The following is a 24,331-nucleotide window of genomic DNA, read 5'->3' as shown; positions in this document are numbered from 1 at the left end:
GGCTTTGCTGGCCCAGGTTAGCACATCAACCCGGCACGACTGCACATGCATAGACACACATACACACACACAATGGAGCTGTGATATACTAAAGATATGAGAAAATACATTATGTGTAGCCTATATTCAGTTAAATACAGCTTAAAACTATTGATTATGGGGCTCAGATATAGCTCAGTGGTAGAGTGTCAGCCTAAATGGAATGTACATGGATCTAGGCATAAAGTAATCCCAGTAATAACACACACCACCACCACCACCACCACCACCACCACCACCAGCAGCAGCAACACATACACCCCCGCTACAGACACACACACAAAACACCTACTTTGCTGTAACAGGACAGGAATGTTTATAAAACCTTTATTTTAAAATTGTATACTAAAAGTTTTAGCCAGGTGTAGGACTTACACCTGTAATTCTAGCACTTGGGAGACAGGCTCGAGTTCAAAGTCATTTTCCGCTACATAGTGAGCTCAGTCAGTCAGAGCTACATGAACCCTGTCTCAAAACAGAGTTTGTACATTAAAATTCATCGCATAATTACATCTTGATGTGAAAAGACAGACTATCAGTATCAAGGTAAAAGAGAATAGGTTAAAAATTTATAAAAAGAATACTGACATACATACACCTTATGTGCTTAAATAACATAAAATAAAATCTACACAAAAGAAAATGTGCGGCTGGAGAAAGAAAGTCACTGCAGCCGGAAACGTTCAAGCTCTACCTCACACAAGGAGCTCCAAGGACAAAGGAAAGCAGCCTTTGCTGGGTACCGCTGGTAGAAGGAAGCTGCTGCTTGCTTGGCATCGGCTCTGAGTGGCGAGAGCACACCCGTGAGCAGATTCGCTTCAGAAATCCACAGTTGCCGATTTCCTCAAATATCCCAAGTTCATTAGAATTCTGTTCTAAAACTTTAAAACCACTAAAAGCTCCAAGTTTGAATTTTGAGTAGCAGGAAGAATAATTGTAGACTATAAACTCTGAAGCTAGGGGCTAGGACTTCCATTGAGGTGGAGTGTTTGCCTAGGACAATGTCCCCAAAGTCAAGAGAGCATCAGCAGCATTGGTAAGTACAGGGTGAGCATCCCTCATCTCAAACAACCAGAAAGTCCCTGAAGTGCTAAAACTCCAGGGTGGAAAATCGTGAGCCACTTTCACAGATAACATCAGTAACAAATAACAGCAGGGCTACACGTCCACAGAGCATGGAGAAGTGAATGCAGTGCAGGACCTGGTCCTGCCCAAGGTTCGTCATTAGGCACACACGTAGAGATTAACTGTGTCTGCTGCGTTTGGGATGCTGGCGGTTCAGCCTGTAGCACTGACTGTGTCAGGCGTTGACCAACACCTTTACTGTACCTCAGGTACACATCCTAGAGCAGTGGGCACTATTACTACTCCCATTCTGAGGCTGTAACAACCTCAGCCAAGGACAGCGACCTGCCATGAAGCCAAGTTTTAACTCTGGACCATTGATATCTCTAGGAAAGCTACTACACAGTAAACAATATAAAATACGTCTCTGTAAATGTATTTATTTCTTACAGAGAGATCTCAACAAGAGAAGTGAAGAAATATTAGAAATACTATTCACATTTCAGTAGAAACGGTTTTATTTTTGAAAACAAAAATAAAATTAGATTTCTAAATAAAATATAGTTTAAAGCACAATTTATCCATAATTTACATATCTGACTTAGAACACGGATGTCGTGACTGTGTTGGGAGCTGCTAAGCTGTCAATGACCTGGAAAGTCGCAGCTGCACTTTACCTCTTTCTGGATGTATGTACACAGCATGGAGGGACCTTTGGGGGGGTAGGCCGTATGGGGAGGGGAGGGCTGGTAGGAGATGGAAACCAGAGAGGGTGCTGGGAGGGTGGGGAAGGCTCACAAAGACAGAGTCTATACAGGAACCCATTGTGAAACCCACTACTTTGTATAGCAATCAAAAAAGAAAACACCTAATAAGAGAACTCTGGCTGAAAACACAATATAGATATTAAAGAGTATTACCAAATATTGGAATTTTATTGCATTCATCACCTGTACATGGGGATAATTAGAAATGTTTTGAAATTATTTCCATCTAAAAACTGACAGAAATATCAACTAATTTGCTGATAAAACTGATTTTACCATATACTTTGCAGAGTTCAAATATGTCTCTTACGTATTCATTGCCACTGATATTTTAATAAAATTTCACCTGATTGGAAAGAAATATTCAGAACATCAGGTCAAGTAAAAGCGTAATGAGATGGTGACAAATGGCATCAGATAAAAGTTAAGGCCTGTCAAAGTTCCATGGCAGTTCTTCCCAGGATCCAAAGCAGTTGCCATCATGCCTGTGTACTGATTGCTCTCTTTCCCTGGGTGCCTTTGGAAATGTCTGTACTGCTACTTTTTATGGATGCTAACAAGCCTTTGACTTTTTCACTCATTAGCTTTTTCTTCTTCTTGGAGAGAGATGGGTAGGCTGCCCCAGGAGGCAGCAGGAGGGCGGCCAGCCCCCAGGGCTGCTTACTTGAAGGGGAAGGCTGATCCTTATCTTCCTGTTCTAAGATCCAGGCACTGTCTCTGGCCAAATCCACAAATTTCTGCAGCTGGCTCTGACTCACATTCTTGCTTATGTTGAGAGATGTCTCAAAAGGGTTCTGGATGTGCAGAGGAGAGGAGTCGGGCTTGTTCTGCTCCCTTCCCTACAGATGACAGAGAAGAAACATACTTGTAAGAAGGGGCTCACAAGGCCAGCGGAAGTCAGACATCAAAAAACTGCTTTCCCAGGGTCCCGGTTACGTTCGCATTTATACGAGTGAGTATATAACCGGCTTTTTCTTTTTCCCACGTAGTTTGTGGTATGCTGTGAAGAAAATTACTTAGGTTTATGATCTATGAATGATGATGTCAATGCTCAGGTGATAGGTATCTGGACTAGGTCAACAACAAAAATCTTCTTTACGTATTACAACTACTTAAAAAGAGAAGGGCTTGGAGAGAGGAAGGAAAAAAGAAAAGAGAGAATATAAATAAAGTCAATCTTTATAAAGTGGCATGTGCTAAATTAGGCCCCAACAGCTGAAAGTGAGGGAAGTAGTAAAATCTATCCATCCTTAGGATGTCCAGAGTCAGCACACACCTGTAACCAAACAAGCCCAAGGCCAACAGGACGCACTTAGCAAAATTTGTCTCAAAAATAAAATAAGATAAATTCTTCCACTGAGCACATCTTTATTAACCAACTATATGTGAACTCTGGGGACGCTATCACATCTGGAAGGATACAGTCTCAGCATCAAGAACAACAGCAGATGACAGAGCTCAGTCAAGCGCCACAGCTCATCTCAGTTCCGTCTTATCTCATGACCCTTACTCAAACCTGAGCATTTAGACTGCTTTAGGAAAAATCTAATTAAAACTTTGGTGGAGCAGAGTTAGTTTGTAACAAATGCTGACACATTCTTTACCTGTCGAATATTTATGGAATTTTTATTGAAAGCGAAATTGCCAAAATACTCAAAAAATTCCTTCAGTAGTAATTCTGCAAGAAAACAAGATAAAGAAAGTAAGAGGAAAATCTGTGTGAATCTGAAAAAGAACAAGAAAGGAAAAAAAGACTTACCTAATGTTTCTGTGTTTCCTGAAGGTTTAATTTTACACAAGTCCCGGATAAATGTACAATTATTCCCGTCTAGGATACATCTATCTTCAGCATCTTAAACACACAGAAGCAGAGTTTCACAGTGTAACGTATTTCCTACCTCAGAACAGGAGTTAAATACTGATGTCCTACTATTAGTCATGTTCATAGATTTTAAAACTCCACTTAAAAAGAATTTGAGATGGTCAGAAAACAGAGAAACTAATGCTACATGTCCCTTATTGTACTAAAATTAACTTCTAGCAACTCAAAGCTTTTAATCTATCTCCGAACTAATCAGTTTTCTAGTTAAAAATGAAAACATGCAGTTTCTACTTTCCAATAAACAAACTTCGGGATGTCTTTAATTAGTAATTGATTTTCTTTTCCATCCTTAACACTGTTTCTGCTTTGATCTAATGGCACAAACCAGTTGTTCTAAGAGGGCTAAATTAGACCACCCTTTCACTTTCCTACTGGCATTGTATCGTGAGACATAGTCACTGTCTTTACTTTGTTAAGTCAACAGGCACCATGGAACTGCTCAGCTACTCTCATCCCTACCCCAATACACAACATACAGGATGATTCTCCAAAGCAAACTGGAGTCTCACAGATCTAGCCTGCAGCACCTCCTGTCTGAATGCTTCTGAATTCAAGCCACCTATTGAACTCACCAGACTGCCCAGTTTGACCCATAACCATATCCATTCTATAGCAGAAACTTAATAATGTGAATGATTGTGGGGCCTACATTCCCCAGGGAAAAACTAGAAAGAGATAATAAATAAGGTTCCTTCAAGCCTGTCTCCTTTTTACTGGTTCTTACATTAAAAAAAAAAAAAGCAAATAAATTACTGACATATTTCCTATCCCCCAATGCTGTGCGTTCTCCTGCTAGTTTGCATCTGGAATATCTGCCAAAGTCCCACTTGTTGGAGATTTACTATTAGTTTGGTGCTCTTGGGAGGTGGCAGAAACATACTGAGGACACGCACGTCTTTGAAGGAAACATGGAGACTTATCTCTTCCTCTTTTGCTCATGTTCCACACCCTACAGAGCTAGCGTGCATCCTCCACTACAGTGTGCAGCTTTACATCCACCACACAGCTATATCAACACCTCTACTCCTATGAAATCTATATACGTGCTTTTTAATATGCCAAGAGACTAACAGATTAAACATTTTGTGACAGCATAAGTCAAATATATTCACCATCATTTAACTGTTATGCCTTTTTTCCCAGGAATGTCTCTAACTTAAAATATTACTAATAAAGGAGTCCTGTGGAAGCCCCTAAACAACCAGCATATTGGTTGCTCTCCACAGCCTGATAGTAAGGACATCCTGCTGAAGACAACACCTGCATAGCTCACTGATGACAGAGAAGCCAATTTGGTGTCTACCTGGAACCTTCACCCCTCCTGACCAGTGTTCACAGTACTAGAAGTGCTCTGTACACTATCCGAGGAGAAAGGGAAGACAAGCCTAGCTACAAACTCTGGTGATGGTAACCTGCCTGCATGATACTCTGGTGCAATAGTGGTACAAAAGCCGTGAAAACACCCCGCCACACTGTCTGGAACTAAGGCCCACTCCATGAGATGGAACCCATTCCCGACAAGAACCTAAGTCTTGCACAGGTTCTGGACACAAGGGGAAAACCAAATACAACTGTTCTGCTAAAAGAACATAGCAATTAAATGACTGCTAATGACATTCTGATGTGGGAGGGCCATCTGTCTATTGTTATTTTCATTGGTTAATAAAGAAACTGCCTTGGTCCTTTGATAGGACAGAAAATTAGGTAGACGGAGTAAACAGAACAGAGCGCTGGGAGGAAGTGAGGCAATCGCCATGCCTCTCCTCTCTGGGTCAGACACGATGGAGCCAGCCACCAGGTCAGACATGCTGAATCTTTCCCGGTAAGCCACCACTTCGTGGTGCTATACACATTATTAGAAATGGGTTAATCAAGAGAATTAGCCAGTAAGAGGCTAGAGCTAATGGGCCAAGCAGTGTTTAAAAGAATACAATTTGTGTGTTGATATTTCCGGGGCAAAGCTAGCCGTGAGGGAGCTGGGTGGGAAGAAAAGCAGGACTGCCCGCAGCTCCTTCTAGAACATTCTGCTATACTCATAGATGAGTATCTCGCTCAGCCATCATCAGAGATGGGAACAAACAGAGACCCATAACTGAACAATGTGCAGAGAGCACGAACACTCAGGACATTTTCATCAAATTCAGAGAACTGCAAAGAAAGGGCAAAAAGACTGTAAGAGGCAAATGGGATGGAGACAACAAAGAAACAAGGCTGCTAGACACAACAGGACTGAGTCACATAAAAGGATTCAGAGAGACTGCAGCACAGGCATGGGGCTTACAGGTCTAAATTAGATAGGGTCCCAGTGCTGAGAGAGGAAGTAGACACAAGCCTCCATCCCTGACCCACCAGAAGCTATCTCTAATTGATAACCCAGTGGGGTTTCTCTGGGTACACAGATCACAACCAGAAGATGGCCAACACAAAGCAAATGCAAAGCTGTCGTTGGAGGGCTGCTGCCTCGCGATGCTTTCTCTGAGCATCTTTTCCCTTACAGACCCTTTGCTTACACAGCAGATTCCAGTTGTGTTTCCATGGGTTGTCTGTGTGTGCCAATGTGTGTGTCTCAGCACAGATTCCAGTTGTGTTTCCATGGTTTCTATGTGTGCGAATGTGTGTCTCAGCATTTGCAATCGTTTCTTGTGCTTTTTCTTCAGCTCCATTTTTCTATGTTTATTTTTATTTAGTCATATTATTTATTATTATTTTTAGCTGCCTATTTGTATTCTAATGACGTAAAAAAATTGTTGATTTGGGTAGCTGGGGAAGTGGAGAGTATCTGGGAGAAGTGGGGGGAGGGTAAACCATAATTGAAATACATTATATAAAAAATTTTATTTTCAATTAAAATTACTAACAGAAAAATGAGCCACACTAAAAATATTTCTATAAATATCAATAAAAAATCCAGAAACTTTATTCATTTTCCTTTTCACTAAAAAGATTTTATAGAAATATTGAAACTTGAAAGCAATTTGATTTAAGGTAAGGCCATCTTTGTTTTTTCCAGACCTTGCATTCAAGCCTAACAAATGTTTTGTTTTTCTAGTGTTTCCTCTTCTTTCTCTCCCTGCTCTTTTCCTACTTTAGGTATCCCCCAGACAACGTGGACACAGGCCAACAGGATAGGCATCAGCCACCTTAACTACTAAAATGGAAGAGGGGTGAAGATTTGGTGGAGAAAGGGAGAAGTTAGTGGAAGGCTGGGGGAGCAGACAAGTGTGACCAGAATGTATTACGTACATGTATGAAATTGTCAACTAAATTAAAACAGACAGATAACTGAACTACACCTAGTAGGACATCAACTCTTCTTGAGTACCCACAGAGTGCTTTGTAGATAGACACAGACAGGTCTGAACATTCTGAAAGAAAGGGAAAGAACTAAAATGACTTTAGAGAGAATACAATTGTAGCAATCACATTATTCACATAAGTTACAGTACACAGCACATAAAATACTGCGGTATTGTGGGGTGAGGGAGAGAGCAACTGAAGAGATTCACCAGTCTAGAAATAGACCCACACAAATATGGGTAATTTATTGTCACTGATTTTGATCAAGGTACAAAAAGAACTAAAAAGAGAAAGTGGACCTTGATTTCAAAACAAATAATACAAAAATAATTGAACATTCACATGTCAAAAAAACCTAACTTGAATGGATAAAAGATCTAAGTGTAAAACTATAAAACTCACCAAAAAAAAAATAATAGGTTCATTGTCATGACCTACGGTTAGGAAGGATTTACAAAGTTTTGTAATCTATTTAAAAAAAAAAAAAAAGCTGATTTATTCAGACCTACCACAATTAAAGGGCAAATGCCAAAAGAATCAAATCCCATGGGTCAGTAGGACTTTCAAAAAGTGGAGTGCATCCCCCAAAGTTTGTAGAAACAAATCTGAGTCCTCGCTGCAGAGCTACTGACTCAGACACTCTGAAAAAGCGGTTTTGGTGACTATTCTATGGAATGACAGCCAAACAACAGCTGTAGCAACAAGATGTGCATATGGAACAGCCCAGGCTCACAGAAGCTGGACAAGAAAAGCCCATCAGAGGAAGATGCGCACACAGCAGCACAGGTGGAGAGGGGCGTGGTCACCTGACCTGCGATCAGCAAGATGGGAGGATGCCCACAGGCGTCAAGGGAGGAGGGAAGAGGAGGAGGAGGGTCACAAAGGGCAAGCACAGAGTGCTGACAATGTGAGCTTTGGTCTCAGCCTAGATTCTGAACAACCTACAACAAAGTTCTAGGAGTTCTGAAAGATGCCCCAGGAATTAAAACACAAGCAAGAAAACAAAATAATTTTAGAGAGAACTCCCAAGATGTCTTACAGTTTTGACTTTAACACTGTTTTTTTTACCCTTAGCCACAGACGTAGTTGACATCAATACTAGCCTTACTAAAGCCAGCAAACAGGAACGCCATAACTTTTTATGCACACGAAGAGGAAAGGTATTCTGATAAGTTCACCCCAAAGTGGTCTCCACTACTCTTTAATAGACATTCGTCTAAGAAAAGTTCTTCCACAGTGATTTTAAAACCAAAAACTAAAAAGTAAAAAAGTAAATCCTGCTTTGTACTGACAGCCATATCTACAATGTATTATAGAGAACCAACTGCCAATCAACCGGAAATCAATAGTTGTACTGACTGACAGCCATACCTACAATGCTTTTTCTTAGGTCAAATGTGAACAACACTAACATTTCCAGAAAGGGTTACTTTTGATTTGAATTAAGTGAAGGTAACAAAAAAGACATAATTTAATCTGAGAGAAGAGACCACATTCCAGGTAGAAAAATGAGTTATGACTAAAGGAGCAGGTATAAAATATTCTGAGAACAATCATAGTATGGGTGGATAATACCAGAAAACACCAGCTTAGACAAGAAATGGGTTTAAATATTAGCAAGTAGTTCACAACTCATTACAGAGGAATAAAATTCTTTTCAGGGTCATTTTAAACAGAGAGGACCCATATACACTTAAGAATTACCGCGGGGCAACATGTACAATGGGACAACTATAAAGTATGTACACACTTTCTACATAAGTGCTCCTGGAGTGATGTTTCCTATCTCTTCCAGAACACTACCCAAAGTTCAGTTTATTCATAACATAAATAGCATGCTGAATTTACAACACAACATACCTAGGGCTGACTGTAAACTAAAATACATCTACATTGAGAATCTTTAGAACACCAGGAAGCAATTTCAGACACCCCACTGCTGGCCGGAGAGAATCAAACCAGGGAAGCCTGGGGACTGCTAAATGTGTTTTCAATTTCATCTCAGACTGGGTCAACGAAGTGAGAGGCTTCAGCTGTTCGAAAGCTATGGTAAATATTTTGCAAACTGACACCATAAGGGCACAGCTCTCAATTCCAAAGGCCTAGCTAGACAACACCAGTTCTTATGACGGATGGTGAATACACACACAGACACACATACACACCACTTAAAATTTAGATTCAGTATTAAAATTTACATCCATTTATTTTTAGATTTAAAAATCAAGACATGACTTACAAATATACATGCTTTGATTATACATCATAAATGTCGATCCAGTGTCAAAAGGAGGGCCACTTCTTGTCTTACCTGCTAGGGATTTTAGGGAATCCAGAGTTGGAAGAATGGGGGGCGATCTTCTCTGAAGGAAAAAGATGACCATCACTGTTAGGGAGAAGTTTGTAATCCACGCACCAGGAATACTGCTTGTTAACGAATGTGCTCGAGCCCAGCATCGCACACTGAACACCAAGGCTCTGACTCTTGAATCCAGGGAGCCATATATATAAAGGAGTTCAGAACTTTTCAAAGCAATACTTCAAAACAGAAAACAAAAAAATCTTCAAACCCGGAGTTAGGGTACAAATCAAATAAAAGACAGACAACTGGGAACAGATCTAAGTATCTCACTGTCTTTTGCTTATATTTTGAACACCATAATTAAACCAAAAGCATTATGCAGCCAGACATGATGGCAAGCACCTGCAAATCAGGTGGAAGGTGGAGGCATAGGGACCAGGAGCTGAAGGACAGCCCCAGCTATAGAGCAAGCTGGAGACCAGCCCGAGTTACATCAAACCCTGCCTCAAAACCAACCAACCACCACCACCGTGTATTCAAAATGTTCAATTCAACGTAAATGCTCAACTATTGACAAGCCACCACAACTCCAACACTCTTAAAACCAGAGACATCCACAATCAAGCTCTGAAACAAACTGTTTTATAAAGTCAAGCGCCTAAACATGTAAGTGCAATGTCTAAGGGTTCTTCGTAACTGACACTGTAGACAGGAACACTGGGAAATGTTTCTGCATTGAAGTCTCACACCTTACTTACCTAGTCCTTTGCAAACAAGCTGTTCTACCCAGGAAAACATTCTACTCATTTGATCAGGAAAGTATCATTCTGAAATTCTTAATTGTGGAGAGATCAGGTGGGGGCGGGTACTGGGAGAGATACAGGAATGGGGGGGGGCATTTCATGGGCAATGGAAACCTACTGCAATGGAAACTCCCTGGAATCTATGAGGGTGACCCTAGCAAAGACTCCTAGGAATGGGGGATACGAAGCCTAAAGAGCCATTTTCTGTAACTAGGCAAGGCTTCCAGTGGTGGGACTGGAGCATCAACCCAGACACAAAACTTTTTGACTACAATCTGCTCTGCCTCCAAGATGTGTTGGGGTAATAGTGGCCAACCAATGGCAGGTCCATAGGAAGTATAGTATGTATTTTAATTTTATATTAAACTTGGTTAAAAAACACAATGACATTATACCAAGTGTTACTTGAGGGCAGTCCAAAAGTACTCAGCGACTTGACAGGAAAGCTAAATAAAGCTGCTCTAAGCTAGACCTCCAGTCACAATTACTCATCTAACAAACAATAGGTGCCAGAGTGAGTGAGCCCAGGAAAAGTGTTCAGAGTATAAAAGAACTTGTTCTTCACAGCCCACTTTTTCCTAAGCTACTGGGTGGCTAGCTAATATAGCACTAATACACTGAAGAGAAACTTAAGAACCTCAAGCTGTTCTGAGCATTTTCTGACCCAAGCCATCACTTACTACCGTAGTATTCAACAGAGACAATGCCTAGAGACACTCAGGTGTCAAACTGAAGATGTACTTCTATTTTCTAACATAAAACAGGCAGCACAGGGTAAGAGTACATTTCTGGGGCTGGAGAGATGTTTCAGTGGTAAAGAGAGAGCACTGGCTTCTTTTCCAGATGACCCAGGTTCAATTCCCAGCACCCACATGGTGACTCACAGCCCTCTGTAACCCTAGTCCCATTAGACCCGACACCCTCTCTGGCCTCAGGAACAAGGTGCACATGAAGTACACATGAAGCGCATGCAGGTAAAACACACATATGCATTAAACAAAAGTAAAACAACTAAAGGAAGGAAAGGGGAAGGAGAAGAGAGAGGGAGGGAGGAGGGAAGGAAAAAGGGAAGAAAAGATAGAAGGAGGGACAGGATCTCATCGTCCTATTAACATCTTAACACAATACTCTAATATTTTGTTTAGGAGTATACTCAACAGTATATTAAACAATAATACTAAAAAAATTTCTACTTTACAATCTAACTGTTCACCTTTTTAAAAAATTTTGACAGTTTTGACATAACTTAGGATGTAGCCCAGGCAGGCCTCAAATACACAATCCTCCTGACTCAGACTCCCCAGAACTGAGATTACAGGGGTGTGCCATTATCCCTGATTTAGTGAGTTTACATTAAGATAGACAGATAAGTTATAGACGGATAGACAGACAGACAGATAGACAGACACATACATACACAGGTTGGCCAGTAGGTCATTACAGAAGTATGTCTTAAAGAATTCTGAGCTGTTTTTAAACAAGAAAAGTTTTAAATTGATACCTTAGAACAGTCACAATTAAGTGAATAAATTCACGAGGTCATACCTATTGTTAGTAGTCAAATCACACTGAAATCCAGAGGCCTGATGGGAGAATCTCACGAGGGGACATCGAGCATTTAATATTTTCTGAACACCCACACAGCCAGGGCCAAAGTTGTCAAGGCACTCTCCTATTACAGACAGGATCTTCTGGGTTGCAATCCTTTCTGAAGGAACATTTTTCACTTGAAATTCCATCAAAAAATTCCCTGCATTCTAAATATAAAAATATTGATAATTATGAGATTTTTGGAAAAGGGAATTTTTTAAACTTTGGGGGGAATGAATGATTTAGAACTTAAAGAGTCTAAAGAACCTCTGGCAAAACAAATCAGCACTGAGACACATGCAACCAAAGCAAAACAGACTCAGGGGTGCTTGGTATCCTTAAGAGTTTTATAAAATACGAGGTGCTAACTCGCAAAACACTGACTTTCTATAACCAACACGCATACTACAGTTGAGTGTGTACATTAAGTATGAATACACACAGAATCACTTACCACATACATTCTCTGCACATACATACACATGCCCTTTCCACCCAGCCACTGCACAATGGAACTATTAATTCACAGTGTGGGGAGAATACAGGCAGAAAAAGAGCAGATCAACAAGAAAAAACAAGACACAGAGGCTTCCTTAGATAGAGAAGGTCAATGGAAAAGTAAACAAAGAAAAATGTCAAAATGTCATTCATCAAAAAAAAAAATAAATAAATACATCTGAAATCAACTCATCCCAGGACGGCAGACCAGAATCAGAGCGGACAGTAGAGAGCGAGGCTGGACTCTCTCACACATGCAAAGGAAGTGGAAGATATACACATGGTACTACAAAAAAAAAAAAAAAAAAAAAAAAAAACCACACACACACACAAAGAAATAAAACAGTTCTGAGCAGCAGACTTGGAGGCAGAGCGTTGGAGCTGTGAGGAATGGCCAAGAAAGACAGGTAGTGAAGCTGCTCTTGGCATGTGTGGAGGGTGAAGCCCATACGGGTGTGCTCTGTATGTGAGCAGAGGCTCCCAGATCATTTTTAGGTAGAGACAGAAAAGGCCATAAGGTCCACACCTCAGTTCTCTATGGGGACACAAAGAACAGGCAGAGAGAGTGGCAGGCAGCCTGGCTGCTGGGGAGTGGTAAGTAGATCTGTCACTGGATTCAGTTCAGCAAGCGACAGACAGCTGATGAGTAAACCCAGAGATCTGGGAGACTGTCTGTTACCAAGGCGTAAATGCGCTTAGATGAACAATATAAAAAGCAAGAGAACACAAAGGCTCATCAGATCAACAGACCCTGCACAGAAATAAAACAATGTAATTATGGAAGGTGCAGATGATGGAAAACACATTAACAATGGGCAAAGGTAGGAGACTGTCCATCAAATAAAACTCAGACAGAGTGGGGCGAAGGAGACAGCTCCTTTGGTAAAGTGTCTACACACAACCAGTGCTTGCTGGCCAGCTTGACTAGCCAATCCCTGAGTGCTAAATTCAGTAAGATGTTGTCTCGAGACAGAGGAGAGACATAGGGAGATGCCCATGTTGAACTCTGGCCTCCACAGACAAGCACACACATGTGCATGTACACCCCATGTGCACTCACACATTACATACTCAGAAAAAACTGTAAGAACAGCTAACTCCCTGAGTGCTTCTCATGTGGCACGACATGGTGGAAGAAAATCTACTGAAGAAAAACACAGAAACTAAGCATACAGCCCAAACCAGTCAGTCAGACAACAGGAAAACACTACTTGGGACACAGTGACTAATTTTCACTTCTATTACCTAAATCTTGCAACATACATTCCTTTCTATCAGAAAAAGCCAAATAGAGAAAACCAAAGGCAGATGCAAGCTTACTATTTCATTCTAAGGTTTTGTGTGTGTGTGTGTGTGTGTGTGTGTGTGTGTTAAGTTCATTGGCACATTTCATAAACAAATTCAGAAACACTGAAATTTATTATTTCAATTAGTAAGTGACTCTCCATTTATTCCTCAGTAAACAACCTGTTAGTCCCTGTCCATCACTGGGCATCATACACCGTAGTTTGAGACCTAGAAATTGGGTCAACACACACTTCTAATTCCCTCAACTTAGGCTGAAGAATAAAACCACCAGACAAAGAACTATAAAACAAGGTGAAGTGCCAACAAGTTCAGAATTGGACAAACTACAACAGCAACATTTTAGAAACTTGGCAAATTTAAGAGTGCTTAAATTGTTACTATTATTTTTTTCTATTGATAAATCTATGATGATCTTAAATGAAGATATAGTCTTAAACCCAAAATCTAAAAAAATCTTTTTTTTTTTTTGAAACAGTTTCTCTGTGTAGCACATGTAGAAGGGTCACGGTAAGTGACTCCATGTTAGACCAACACAAAGAAATACTTTACAACTCCAAATAATCTCTAGTAGATAAACTTCATTCTTTAGTTATCATTACTAAGTTAGAAATCAACAACTATAACTTTATTAAGGTTCAAAGATTTCCTAAATTTTCTAATTTCTTATAATGGTACAAAGGAATAATTATTACCTTATGAACATCGGGTTTTCTAATTTCATCTAAATCTAAAAACATGTCCAAATCACATCCCAATTTGCCAAATGTGTTCACTGAGGAGCCAAAGGGCCGAATGACACAGCCGGGAAAATATGCAGCAGCTATGTCCTCAATGAGAGAGCAGGTGAGATGGCGGAGCCGGACATTTTCCTCGGTGAGCTGGAAGGTCTTCAGGAGAGTGTGCAGCTGATCGTCTATCTAGCTGGCCGAAGAAAAAGCAAAAATACACAGATATTTAGGTTTATACAACAATGTCATTTTCACTGCTTTGGAGATTTATCTCAAAAACACATTATTTTTTCCTTTAGTCTTAAAAGTAGATTTGAAAAATAAACATTTTGCATGTGTGCACTCACACAAGTGTGCATGTGTGTGTATGTAGGGGTGTATGGGGATGTGTGCACTCACATAAGTGTGCATATGTGTGTATGTAGGGTGTATGGAGATGTGTATGTGGTACATTAGTGTACACAGATGCTTTAGCCTCTTCATTCACGAGGAGATCAAAGGTCAACATGGGTGTTTTCCACAATTACTGTCTATCTTATTTTTTGAGACAGGGTCTCTCTTTGAACCTACAGATCACCATTTTAGCTAGACTTGCTTGCCAGGGAGCTGCGGAGATCCACCATGCCCATGCTACCATCCCTGTGCTGGGATTGCTGGCACTCACCATGATGCTCTGATTTCACAGAGGCGCTAGGGATTCAAACCTGGATCCCCACACTTACATAGGAGCAGTTTTTCCACTGAGCCAGCCCCCAACCCTTAAAAGCTGATTCTTAAAAATACTACTAAAAGCACTAGTAAAATACAACTTGGCTAAATTACTCTACTGTTTTAGAAAAAGTCAGAAATTACCCTAAAAGAGATCAAAAAAAAAATTAGCCAAGCAAATACACGTTTTATCTTGACCAAATAGATAAAGTCTATGAACACAAGAATGGCTTATAGTAAGGACATGTAATACAGGAGGAAAAATACATAAGAATTTTGATATCAGAAGGCAGTTGCCAAGATAAGCTCACAAACTAAACTCAGCAGCTGTCTGACAGGCTAAGAGTCCATCAACACTTAGCAAAAAGCTGTCCTTGGTATCACTATGTATCCATCATCAACTCTCACCTAGCAAAACTAAACACAGAACCTTCTAAACATCAATGTGACTGTGGTGTGGGAGGTCCTTCTGTCTATGTGTTGCTTTTATTGGTTAATGAATAAAGCTGTTTCGGCCAGTGGCTTAGCAGAATAGAACTAGGCAGGAAAACTAAACTGAATGCTGGAAGAAAGGGGCATCAGGGAGAAGCCATGTAGCTGCCACAGGAGACAGAAGCCTCTACTGGAGCTCACTGAAACTTTGTTGGTAGGGCATGACCTTGTGGTGCACAGATTAATGGAGATGGGTTACTTTAAGATATAAGAGCCAGCTAGCAATACACTTAAGCTATTGGCTAAGCAGTGTTTTAATTAATACAGTTTTGTGTAATTATTTCAGGTCTGAGCAGCCAGGAATGAACGAGCAGCCTCTGCCTATATAACAAAGTCCCAGAACTTTTATAATGCACAAATATACATTTAAAAATCTGAAGTTACATGGAAACTCACGCTTTCTGCATAATTCAGCAATTCAAAAAGTTTCTTGCTTGAAGGAGGCGACTGGTTGCTTGTCTGTGCACATAACTGCTCAGGTATCTTATTAGATAGATTTTTCAGCTTTAAGTTCAAAAAACGTGACTTAAATGGAATTGCAGACTCTGTGCTCATGTTTGGAGTATGTGCTTCACTCTGCAAAGAGTTTACACTGTCTTTTTGACAAAATTCTACAACAGCATAAAAGCCCTGGATGAAAGGCATGAGAAAAAGAAAAAAAAGGAACATGTTTCATAATGTTATAGTCAACGCATTAATACAGCATCCTTAAAACAATGATACTGTTACAAAACACAATTTGATTTTATAAATGATACAATTCTAATACAACTCATTACAAGTAACTTAGGAAAAGAAAACATTACAGTGCCCTGAGAAGAGCACTGTAACAGGACAGCACAAGCTCCATCTAAAGCACCAGACTCTAGGGCAGCGGTTCTCAAGCCATGGCTCGCCATCAAATATCCTGTATGCCAGATATTTACATTACGATTCATAGTAGTAGCAAAATTTCAGCAATGAAGTAGCAACAAAATAATTTTATGGTTGGGTCACCACAACATGAGAAACTGTATTAAAGGGTCGCAGCGTTAGAAAGTTGAGAAGTACTGCTTGAAGGTCTTCAGATTATGGAATCACTCCATTAAAAGTTACCAACAATTCCAGCTTGCTTTTCTGTTGTTTTGCTTTTTATAATGCTGGGGACTGAACCCCGGGTCTCCAGTATGCTAGACAAGTGTTTCATTACTGAGCTATGTATCAGGTACAGTTCTAAAACGCTGCAATAAGGGTTCCTTTTCTCAAAACACAAGGAGGGAAAGCCACATTAAAGAAATCAAGGAACAGGTTGAATACCAAGAGATCTTTGTGCACATACTACAAAAAGCAACAAAAACTACCTCCAAAAGCAAGACCATCAAGTTAGATATTTCGATACATACAAAGCTCTCATAGAAGAAATGTTTATTAATTGGTCCATGCTGGGATAAATACTTGAGAAACTTTTTCTCATTGATATTATTTGGGCAATGTATCAAAACAGTCCGCTGAGCCTGTTCTCTTCTCTCCTTCTGCACCTCAGAGAATCTCTTTTTGGGGATCTTGTCTTCAGAGCCTACAAATGAGACAAAAACATTTCTACTAATACACACATAAAATTTAAAACACATGCTGATAAAGTATATGAAGATTATACATGTGATTAAAATAATTTTATTCTAATCACATATTTAAAATTTATTTATTGTTTGTGCACAAACATGTCTATGCATTGGCACACATGTGGAGGTCAGAGGACTTTTGGGGTAAGTTCTCTTCTTCCACTATGTGGCTGATAGGGATAAAACGTAGGTGATCAAACTTGGCCATTGGCACCTTTTTAATATAACTGCATGTTTTGTCCTTTCTTCTTTTTAATGTTTATTAAGACAGATTAATCCCTGCACTGGGAAGGCAGAGACAGGTAGATCTCTATGAGTTTGAGGCCAGCCTGGTCTGCAGAGCAAGTTCTAGGACAGGCACCAAAGCTACAGAGAAACCAAACTACAGAGTGTCTCAAGAAACCAAAAAGATACTCTAGTCCTCGTTGGCCTGGAACTCACTATGTAAACAACGCTGGCCTTAAACTCAAGAGATCCTCCTGCTTCTGCCTCCCAAGTGCTGGGATTAAATGTGCCATCACATTTGGCTTATTTTACTGTTTTCTGTGGCTATCAATAAAATTGTGATTTGGAATACTTGAGATACAACGCTGAAAATGGTTCTGTAAGACCCTAAAAGCAAAAATAATAAATTAAACCATTCATTCATTTACCACTTGCTTACACACACACACACACACATATACACACACACCAAAACCTGTACAATCTATAATACTGAAAATCATAAAGGAAATTAAAGTCTTGATCTGGCTCAAACAGTTAATACCCAGTTGCTGTTGGTTAAGCACTCTATCACAGGGAAATTAAAATCTAAGGTTGGAGATGTACTTCAGTTAGTGCAGTGGATCCAATCCTCATTACAACATAAACTGGATATGAAAAGTACCTTTTAATATTGTCAATGGAAAGGGAGAGATTGGGGTTCATGACAGTGCAAGCTGCGGAACCCTAAACTGTCTTCATCAGCACCAGCTCAAAGCCAAGTCTCTTATGGCATACCAGAGAACTCTGGCTTTGACCTCACTCATCATTTTCAAACAAGCAGAAACATCACTCTTCTCCCTCCTGTACGAGATGCTAAAGACACACTCTTTCATGTGTACCCTCCTCTCCACTCTGTGTCAGTTTTCAACACTCATCTCAGGCCTGTGCCATCACAATCTCGATTTTGTTTTGTACTTATGACTGCTCCACACTACTGCCAAGATGATCTCTTCTACCTGTAAAGTCAAGTCTAAATAACACAGCCTTAGCTGCCTCCTTCCTCCTCAACATCCTCATCCTCTCTCTGCCCTCAAAGTTCTCACATATGGCACTGCCCACAGTTACCAGCACATGTTAAGAACCTTCTGGCTTTCAACCCCTGTTGGAATGCCCACCTGCTCACTTTCTGTCTGGCCAACCTCCATTCAGCCTTCAAATTTTGCTCAGGTGTATGAAGACTTCTGCCACTCCACAGTAGACTATCTTCCACCTGTCTTCCCCCACCTCAGTATCTACGAAGGAGTGCAATTCGTAGGGTCGTTATGTAATATCTAGTTAGCAGTGGGAAGACTACCTTTTTCCATGTTAAGGACAAAGACTACTCTACTTCTGACCTTAGACTGCTCTTCCTCTCTGCCCTCATTTTCTTCTCTTTTTATGCGATAACCTCTGCCTGAAACACCTCACCACTTTTTGGGTATAATTACCTCTTAAACATTCTTGCTTCTGGTTTTTACTGAGGCTAAATTGGTGTTCAATTGCTTGCTATAAAAGTAAATTAAACAGTTTAAGACTGTATAAAATGAAAGCATAAGTAGCTTCCTGGCCAAGATACACTTTCTTCTCTTTTGAGCATCTAGTTACTCAGTATGTCCCTCAAGAGTTTGCATATTCATTCAGCTACATTATCCAGATGACACAAAAGTGCAACAAAATCTACAGTAAAGGAAGAGGATGGCCTCAAAGTCGGGAGAATGTTATTTATGTTTTGCCACTGGAAAGATGGGAAAGCTTGAACTGGAGAGTCAGACTTGCTGTTTTTTTTTTTTTTCTTCTCATCTATAAAAAGGAGTCAGGGATGAGGAGAGGGTTCAGTGGTGTTACAGAAGTTTGGCTGGCTTTTTGTTTTGTTTTTTGAGACAGGGTTTCTCTGTAGTTTTTGCACCTGTTCTAGAACTAGCTCTTGTAGACCAGGCTGACCTCAAACTCACAGAGATCCGCCTCTCAAGTGCTGGGATTAAAGGTGTGCGCCACCACCGCCTGGGTAGCCACAGAAGTTTAAAGAACATAATTCAGATCCCCAGAACCCAAGGAAATACCAGGCAGGTATGGAAGCACTGTCATAGAGAGAGGGCTGGTTCCCAGAGCAACTACTGACTCAAGTCACTTCTTCAGGCTCTGGGTTTGACTGATATCCTGCCTCAGTAAACAAGACGGAGAGCAATGCCAACAGTTCTCCAAATCAACTACATCCTCGTACCCACATGCCCACACCCATGCACAACACACACACAGAAAATCCACACAAGAGACTTCGGCAGAATCCTTATTTGAATTTGCAGGGTTAAGAATTTCCAACCCAATCCAATCACTATTTCAACAGGCAGCAAACTTCTTGCAAACACCATCACACCATACAAAGTTCTTGGGATGGAAGAAAGGTTCAGTGAGGATGGAATCTCAATGGACAAAGTGTATACATTTAGAAGGCTCCTGTTAAACAACGGATGCATATCTGCTACCAAACAGGTTAAACTGAAACACCAAAAGAATAGATGCTGTCACAGGCAGAGGGTTCCAGGGGCCAGGAAAACTGGCTGTTCAGTAGGCTTTGGTGTATTCAGCCTTCAGTGACATCATATGGGCAATGAACTGGCTAGTTTTATGTCAACTTGACCCAAACTAGAGTCATCTGAGATGAAGAACCCTCACTTGAGGAAATGCCTCTATCAAAACTGGGCTACAGTCAAGTCCTCAGAGCATTTTTTAAATTAGAGGTTGATGTCAAAGAGACCAGGTATTGTGGATGGTATCACCCTGCGCTGGCAGTCCTGGGTGCTATAACAAAGTAGACTGCGGGATCTGGCACTAATGGTTTTGTGTGCTGTGGTACAGACGCTACTGCAGAGAGATGATAAATTGAGAGCTTTGGCAAGCTGGGAAACCAAAACATTGAGTGGATCCAGAACAGCGACATTTGCAGAGGCAGAACTGAGCCAGGGAGCTGGGCCAGAGCAGACCTGAGACAGCAAACTCCACAGGAGCAGGTACAGGGGAGCAACTGCTGAGTGAGTGAGCCACAGCCAGAGACCTCTAATGGTCTGGGTGTGAATCTAAGACCTTCGAGGGAGCAGACCTGAGCCAGGACCCCTACTGGTCCAAGTGTGAGTCTGGGACCTCTGAGGAACTAGGCCTGAGCCAGGACCTCTGGGGGTCTGGGCGTGAGTCTGGGATCTCCAAGGGAGTAAGCAAGAACCAGAGACATCTGAGGAAGTAGGCCTGAGACAGGTCCACTGTGGGTTAGGGCTTCGGTCTGGGACCTCTGAGGGAATAGGCAGGAACCAGAAAACTCTGTGGGTCTGGGCCCTCCAAGGGAGTAGATCGGAGCCAGAAACCTTTGCAGGATCAACCCCAAGCCAGGGACCTCCGCAGGAGTGGATCCAGACCAGGAACACTTACAGAAACAGGTCTGAGCCAGCAACCTAGACCAGAGAAGGCCTGAGGCAGTGAACTCCACGGGAGCAGATCAAACCCTGGGAGTTCTGAGACCTCCAAAAATACATAGTGACCAATGGAGTAAATGGAACCACTTTCTAAATATAACCCCAGTGGCACAGACATTGAGAGAAACAATATATGGGACCTCCTGAAACAGAAAAGCTTCTGTAAATCAAAGGACATGGTCAACAAGACAAAATGACAGCCTACACAATGGGAAAAGATCTTCACCAACCCCACATCAGACAGAGGTCTGATCTCCAAAATATACAAAGAACTCAAGAAATTCGTCATCAAAAGAACAAATAATCCAATAAAAAATGGAGTACAGCCGGGCAGTGGTGGCGCACGCCTTTAATCCCAGCACTCGGGAGGCAGAGGCAGGCAGATCTCTGGGAGTTCGAGGCCAGTCTGGTCTACAAGAACTAGTTCCAGGACAGGCACCAAAGCTACAGAGAAACCCTGTCTTGAAAAACAAAAAACAAACAAACAAAAAAAAATGGAGTACAGACCTAAACAGAGAACTCTCAACAGAGGAATCTAAAATGGCTGAAAGACACTTAAGAGAAATGCAAATCGAAACAACTCTAAGATTCCATCTTACACCTGTAAGAATGGCCAACATCAAAAACACTGATGACAACTTATGCTGGAGAGGTTGTGGGGTAAAGGGAACACTCCTGCATTACTGGTGGGTGTGCAATCTGGTACAGCCACTTTGGATGGCAACATGGCGATTTCTCAGAAAATTAGGAAACAACCTTCCTCAAGACCCAGTAATACCACTTTTGGGTATATATCCAAAGGATGCTCAATCATGCCACAAGGACATGTGCTTAACTATGTTCATAGCAGCATTGTTTGTCATAGCCAGAACCTGGAAACAATCTAAATGCCTCTCGACCGAAGAAGAGATAAAGAAAATGTGGTACATTTACACAATGGAGTAGTACACAGCAGAAAAAAATAATGACATCTTGTAATTTGCAGGCAAATGAATGGAGCTAAAAGACATCATTTTGAGTGAGGTAACCCAGACACAGAAAGGCAATTATCATATGTACTCACTCATAGGTGGTTTTCAAACATAAAGCAAAGAAAACCAGCCTACAAATCACAATCCCAGAGAACCTAGTCAACAATGAGGACTCTAAGAGACTTACATAGATCTGCTCTACACGGGAAGTAGAAAAAGACAAGATCTCCTGAATAAATTGGGAGCATCGGGACCGTGGGAGAGGGTTGAAGGGGGAGGGGAGACTCAGGGATGGGAGTAGAGAAAAAAATGTAGAGCTCAATAAAAATTAATTAAAAAAACATAAAATAACAAAAAAGAAAGTAGACTGCACAAGCCGTGAGCAAGCCAGTAAGCTGTACTCCTCCATGGTCAGATTCCCGACCAGTCTGAGCTCCTGCCTTGGCTTCCCTCAGTGAAGGGGGGGGGGTAAAAAAAAAAAGTCAAAAAAAAAAACCCTTCCCACGTTGCTTTTGGTCTTTTGATCGTGGTCTTTCATCACAGTACTAGTAACCCTAAAACAGATTACCAAAAGATACGCTGGGGTCAGGGAAGGGGCAAACGCCACTGGGTGCCAACTTTGTTACTCCCACCGCACAGGAGCTCTGTGACGAACTACAGACACTCGCCGACTGTGTTCCTGGTCTAATATCTCACTGCTGAGCGCCGGAACCGTCTTCACAGCGACCAACGCCCCGCTGGCTTTCCGCCAGGCCTCGGGGGTCCGGCCCCTGGCCAGCGCCGCTCGCCCTCCGCCCGCCTCGGCCGCCCCCAGCACCTGTCTGCGCACCGCCTAAAGGCTGCTCTTCGCTCCCGAAATTCGCGGCTACAGTCCCTGGACAACTGAAATGCCTAGGAATAGAACGCTGGACGCGGCTCCTTCTCTGGGAATGCAGGGGCAAACGGGTCAAAAGCCCCACGCCGCGAGCCGCCATTGTGAAGGCAGCAGGAAGTAAATGCCGAAGTTTAGCGGCTGAGCTTGCGCGCTTAGAGACAGTACAACGGGAAGCCCTTTGGGTCAAACTAGGTAGAAACTTTCGCGTTGAAAGCAAAACCTTGGATACCAGAATGGAAAACCCTGAAGTTTGCATATACTTACATGGTCTGAATTTAACAGTCTGTTTGCCTGCCTCGCTGTATTCTGGTGAGGTGCTACTACTCCATTACACAGAGTTTAGCTTGCTGTGCTTTATTAGCATTGTGTTGAGGTGGAAAATGAATGACTCTCAGGACTCAGACTCAGGTCAGACTTCCAACGCTATTGTTTTGTCACTAAATAGGCAGTATAATAGCTTCTTAAAAAGTGCTACGTGTTGGGGGGGGGAGAGTTGTGGGGGGAGCAGGAGAGAAGCGGGAGGAGGGGATTTGCCAAATGAACTTCCCCATTTATCAGTTTGCGGACTTTGGTGGGTTGTTTCTACCATTTGACTATAAAGCTAAGAATATTCGTGTATGGTGTGTGTGTGTGTGTGTGTGTGTGTGTGTGTATCTGAAGGTCAGGTGTCAATATCAGATGTCTTCCGCTCTTGTGTTTATCTTACTTGTTGACAGAATTTCCCTCGTGGACCTGGAACTCACAGTTTTGTCTGGACTGATTGACTAGCTAGGCTCCTATCTCTTCCTTCCTTCACCTGGATCAACTGACCTAGGCTTGGGTCCTCTGCGAGAACAGTGTGTATTCTTACCTGTTTAGCTACCAACTCAACCCCTATTTTAACACTAAAAGCATGTATTTATTTTGCTATTTATTTATGCATGTATTTGTGACAGTATATATACACATATGTGGATGGCTACAGAGGCCAGAGAGGGCATAAGATCTCCTGGAGCAGGAATTACAAAATTGTAAGTGACTCCGGGTGGATACTGGAAACTGAGCTAGGGTTCTCTGCAAGAACAGCAAGTCTCTCCAGCCTGGTTTAACCTTTTAAGAAACTCCTAGGCTATAGCAAACATTTTGTCAGCCACAAGTTTACAAATAACAACAGAGACTTCTTATTAATTGTGAAAGCTTGGCCATTTGGCTTGTTCCACCAACACTTTTAGCTTATTAACCTGCTTTTGTTAATCTACATTCTTCCACATGGCTTAGTTACCTCCACTCTGTACTGTATGTCCTTTTCAGTGTCTCCTGACGTCTACTGTGTGCCTAGATTCTTCTTTCCTCTCAGTCCCTCTCTTTCCCAGAAGTTCTGCCTATGTTTTCCTGCCTAGCTATTGGCCATTTAGCTATTTATTAAACCAATCAGAAAGTGCCTTAGGCAGAAACACATCCTTACAGTGTAAAATATTCTGCAACAGTAGGGTTTGTCCTAAGGGACTCTATTCACTGCCACCACCAACACCTGGGGTTTTGAAGTGTTGTACATCTTGACTTGCCCTAAAGGTACTGTATTCATTGACACCAGCAATGCATGGTATTTGAAGTTTTGTAATTCTTGACAATATTTGTAAATTTTGGTTTGTGATATTAGTGATTGTTCTGTTGCAGTGGCAAAACACCCTGACCAAAGTAACTTATAGAAGAGTTA

General features: G+C 41.5%; 1 protein-coding gene across 3 annotated transcripts; it reads right to left on the bottom strand.

The window, feature by feature from the left end:
- Window positions 1-358: 358 nt before the first annotated feature.
- LOC121440765 (mitochondrial poly(A) polymerase) lies at window positions 359-22,735 on the bottom strand. 3 transcript variants are annotated; one of them, XM_041641648.1, is made up of 9 exons: window positions 22,579-22,735; window positions 16,862-17,034; window positions 15,876-16,109; window positions 14,244-14,468; window positions 11,701-11,912; window positions 9,362-9,588; window positions 3,631-3,723; window positions 3,476-3,549; window positions 359-2,710 (listed from the first exon to the last, which is right to left on the bottom strand). In XM_041641648.1, the coding sequence occupies exons 1-9, from the start codon at window positions 22,733-22,735 to the stop codon at window positions 2,351-2,353; spliced, it is 1,755 nt and encodes a 584-aa protein (XP_041497582.1). In that variant the 3' UTR covers window positions 359-2,350. The 3 variants fall into 3 exon arrangements, with proteins under 3 accessions (XP_041497582.1, XP_041497583.1, XP_041497584.1); XM_041641649.1 differs by having other exon boundaries at window positions 22,591-22,722; XM_041641650.1 differs by lacking the exons at window positions 16,862-17,034; window positions 22,579-22,735 and having other exon boundaries at window positions 14,244-14,472; window positions 15,876-16,003.
- Between the last annotated feature and the right edge of the window lie 1,596 nt (window positions 22,736-24,331).

The sequence above is a fragment of the Microtus oregoni genome, unplaced genomic scaffold (assembly GCF_018167655.1).
Source record: "Microtus oregoni isolate MIOR12 unplaced genomic scaffold, Mior012 000070F_ref0000104, whole genome shotgun sequence".
Lineage (NCBI taxonomy): Eukaryota > Metazoa > Chordata > Mammalia > Rodentia > Cricetidae > Microtus > Microtus oregoni.
Note: the sequence above shows the minus strand (reverse complement) of the source record. Positions and strands in the feature narration are given on the sequence as shown.

Bases quoted from the DNA above. Each gene is read 5' to 3' on its own strand.
- LOC121440765 (XM_041641648.1), bottom strand. From the start codon at position 22,735: ATGGCGGCTCGCGGCGTGGGGCTTTTGACCCGTTTGCCCCTGCATTCC. The intron at 9,589-11,700 runs GTATGACCTCGT...TCTGTTTTGAAG, and splicing joins GATTTGACTACTAACAATAG to TATTGCTTTGAAAAGTTCTG. The intron at 2,711-3,475 runs GTAAAGAATGTG...TGTCATCTGTAG, and splicing joins ATTCCATAAATATTCGACAG to GGAAGGGAGCAGAACAAGCC.